The sequence below is a fragment of the Colletotrichum gloeosporioides genome (genome assembly GCF_011800055.1).
Source record: "Colletotrichum gloeosporioides strain Lc1 chromosome Unknown consensus_58, whole genome shotgun sequence".
NCBI lineage: Eukaryota > Fungi > Ascomycota > Sordariomycetes > Glomerellales > Glomerellaceae > Colletotrichum > Colletotrichum gloeosporioides.
Genome location: NW_025544703.1, coordinates 10,686 through 14,449, shown reverse-complemented (window position 1 = coordinate 14,449; position 3,764 = coordinate 10,686). Strand labels below are relative to the sequence as shown.

Below are 3,764 nucleotides of genomic sequence, written 5' to 3'. Positions count from 1 at the left end.
AGTAGTATTAAATATATAAGTTAGGTTTTTTCCTTACTCTATATAAGTAACTTCTAAAATATATAATATTTAGTATAGCTTAACTTATTTTATTTATAGGTATAAGAAAGAAAAAGGATTTTATATAAAGTTTCTATATAGTAGAGTATAAGAGAAATAAATTTTAAGCTTTAGTAATAATAATAGATAAAGTTTAAAAGTATATAAATAATTACTCTCTTATATCTATAAAGACTTATACTATTAAGTTAATATTTTTAAATAGAAGTAAAAGTTATAATTAAACTTTAGCTATATTATAACTAATACTCTTTTTAATCTAATTTACTACTCTACTATCTACTAATTAATATAGGCCGCTAGCCTTATATCGTGAAATTTAACTAGTATTAACTGCAAAAGCTAAACTGGTCCCCTCGCCCTCTACTAAGGACCTTTAGGTTATATAACTACTTAGACATCTTCTTCGCCTCTACGCTCCTCTAACTTTAACTATTATAATAAGCTAAGTTAACTATCTTCCTCTAGCTACTTCTATCTACTCTCCTCTACTATTTAGACGTCTACGCTATAAGCTCTACTAGGCGTAGGGGCCCTAAGGCCTCTATACTATCACGCTATTATAATATCTTCCGCCCTACTATATAGTCTTAATGTGGAGCCCTACTACTATTAGCTATACTCTTAATATATTCACCCTTCCTAACTTACTAATATTTAAGCCCTTAGGCTACTTTAGCTATCTTAAGGAAGTCTATAAGGTATTTATAGGTATTAGGATTATTATTAATAGCCTTAACTATCTTTATATTAACTTTAAAACTATATAACTTTAGTATATTATCCTTATTAGCTATCTTAAGTAGGTAATTTAGAGTGAATTTAAATAGAATCTTCTTATTAATATAGAGAAAGTTACTATATTTAGAGCCCTTAATTTTATTAACTTTAGTTTTATAAATTAAGTTATTAAATATAGCTTTAGCTAACCTATATATAGTTATAATAAATAAGAAAGATATTATAGTTACTATATATATAGGAGGATATAAGGAATAAGCTTAAGGCCTTATTTAAATAGTTAAGTTCTTACACTATAGCTATAAGAACCTTTTTAGCTATAGTAGTAAAGAGTTATACTATTAAGTTTATACCCTTAAGTATAGGTTTAAGCTATCGCTAAGCTCTAGTTATATTATAAATAACGCTCTTATAATTAGATAATAGTATTATAAATAACGCTCTTATTAGTACGTTTTACTACTTTATTACTTACCTACTTACCCTCTTCTATATAGCTAGAGATAAGTTAATCTAAGAGTTAATAACTAGTTATATAAAGATTTATTTATTTATTTTATTAAGATTAGGTATAGGTTAAAGTACTACTATTAGGTTTAAAGTATAGGGAAAAAAATATATAGAGTGAACTGCAATATCTACTTATATAGGTTAATTAGACTGCTAATATCTACTAATTAATATATATTTATATTATATATTTATATTATATATTTATATTATATATTTATATTATATATTTATATTATATATTTATATTATATATTTATATTATTATGAGGATTACTAAGTAAGGGTATTAGCGAGCGCTTAGTAAAACTTTAGCTAAGTAATACCTTAACTTTAATAGTGAAATCTCTGCTTCCTAAGAACTTAGAGGAAGTAAGCTATAGTTAGTATATTAAATTAACCCCTACTATAACTTCTAGACCTTTCCTAGTTAAAGCTCTTAGCCTATTATCTCACACTCTAACTTTAACTATTATAATAAGCGTTAACTATCTTCCTCTAGCTACCTCTATTTCTATTAGTCTCCTCTATCTCTTAAGTCTCCTCTACTATTTAGATATTTATATCTAAATGATATCTTCTACTCTACTATATAGTCTTAATATAAGAAGAGCCCTACTACTATTAGCTATACTCTTAATATTAGATTTACCTATTTTAACTTACTAAACCCTTAAGCTACTTTAGCTATCTTAAGTAGGTCTATAAAGTATTTATAGATATTAGAATTATTATTAATAACTTTAACTATCTCTATATTAGCTTTAAAACTATATAACTCTAATATCTTATACTTATTAACTATCTTAAATAAGTACTTCTAAGTAAATTTAAATAGAATCTTCTTATTAATATAGAGAAAGTTATTATATTTAGAACTTTTAATTTTATAAATTTTAGTTTTATAGATTAAATTATTTAATATAGTTTTATACTAAGATTTATTTACTTACTTTATTAAGATTAAGTATAGGTTAAAGTGCTACTATTAGGTTTAAAGTATATATGAAATAAAGTATAAAGTAAACTATAATACTTATTTATATAGGTTAATTAGACTACTAATATAATATTATGTACCTATACTTTCTACCTTATTATATACTATATAATATAACCTAAGTTTCCTTTATATAAAGGGGTTTTTTATAGTATATTACTTAGTATTAAGTATTAATATAAAGTATTAAGGCTGTAAACCTTTTAGTATAGAGTGAATAGAGAGAGAAGTACCCTTATACTATCTTATATATAGTTAGAAAAGAAATTTCTAAGTTACTTATATATTAATAAATAAGATATCTATAAATAGATTTATAAATAACCTCTTATAAATATAATTTAAATATTCTTATTTCCTTTTAAGTTTTATAGATACAATATATTTAGTCAAATTATATATATAAGGATTATAAATATAAATAAGTTTCTTTTATCTAATATAAAACTTTTAAATTATTTAAAACCCTAAAGAGTACTTTATAAGATTTAGAAAATTTATAATATTAAAAATTAAAAAGGACTAGCTATTAGATACTAAGAAATACTATATTTATCAGAACTTTATATTAATAAACTGAATATAGAGTATTAAGTTTATAGGTAGTATAAGAAAAATCTTTATTAGAGAATTAATAAGTATTAAAAAAGTTCTTTAAATCTTTAATAATAGAAGTTTAGTCTTTAAGAGTAATTTTAATATCTATTAAAAGTTTTTAAAGTTCTCTTAGATACTAAAAAGATTCTAATTAGAGATAATATATTAAACAAAATAGAATATAAAAAATAAATAATTTATAATAATTAATAATTCTTAGAGAGGGATAAAAAGAAATTAAGTTTTAAATAATTAATATAATAAAGGTTCTATTATAAGAGATAGATAGTAAAGTTTTAGTTATTTAAGAGATTTAAGAGACTTAATATATATTAAGAGAAGTATTTTTAATAATAAAAGGAGTAGAAATATAAAGAGACTTATAAGAACTTAATATTTCTAAAGTATAATACTAGAAGTTATAATTATAGAACTAGAATAAAGTTTTTTAATAATAAGTTTTAAATAAACTACTACTTTTTAAAATACTTTTTCTAAATAACTTATTAGATTAAAATATTAATAAGAAACTTATTATTAAGAAGAGGAACTGTAATATAATTAGTATATTAACTTATAAAAATCTATAGCAGTATATCTTATAATATACTCTTTACTTTATATAGCTCCCTTAGTAAGACTTATTAAGAGAGTAAGTTATATACCTAGTATAAATTTTATAAACTTATAATTTAAGGATACTTTAGAAGGTAACTTCCTCCTAAGTAATATATATTTTCTTATAGACTCTTTAATTTCTCTTAAGTATTAGTTCTTAGTAATTATAAACCTAGTTTATTAAATTTTTAACTTATTCCTTTATTACTACTAAAATATTTTATAAAATAAATAAATC

The 3,764-nt window shown here is 21.4% G+C and overlaps 1 protein-coding gene across 1 annotated transcript; it reads right to left on the bottom strand.

Annotated features, from left to right (window-relative positions):
- Positions 1 to 725: 725 nt before the first annotated feature.
- On the bottom strand, positions 726 to 992 carry GCG54_00015593 (uncharacterized protein; the record flags this gene model as incomplete). Its single annotated transcript, XM_045415374.1, has 1 exon — positions 726 to 992. A coding segment is annotated over one exon (267 nt), but the record flags the coding sequence as incomplete, so codon positions are not given.
- Positions 993 to 3,764: the final 2,772 nt, after the last annotated feature.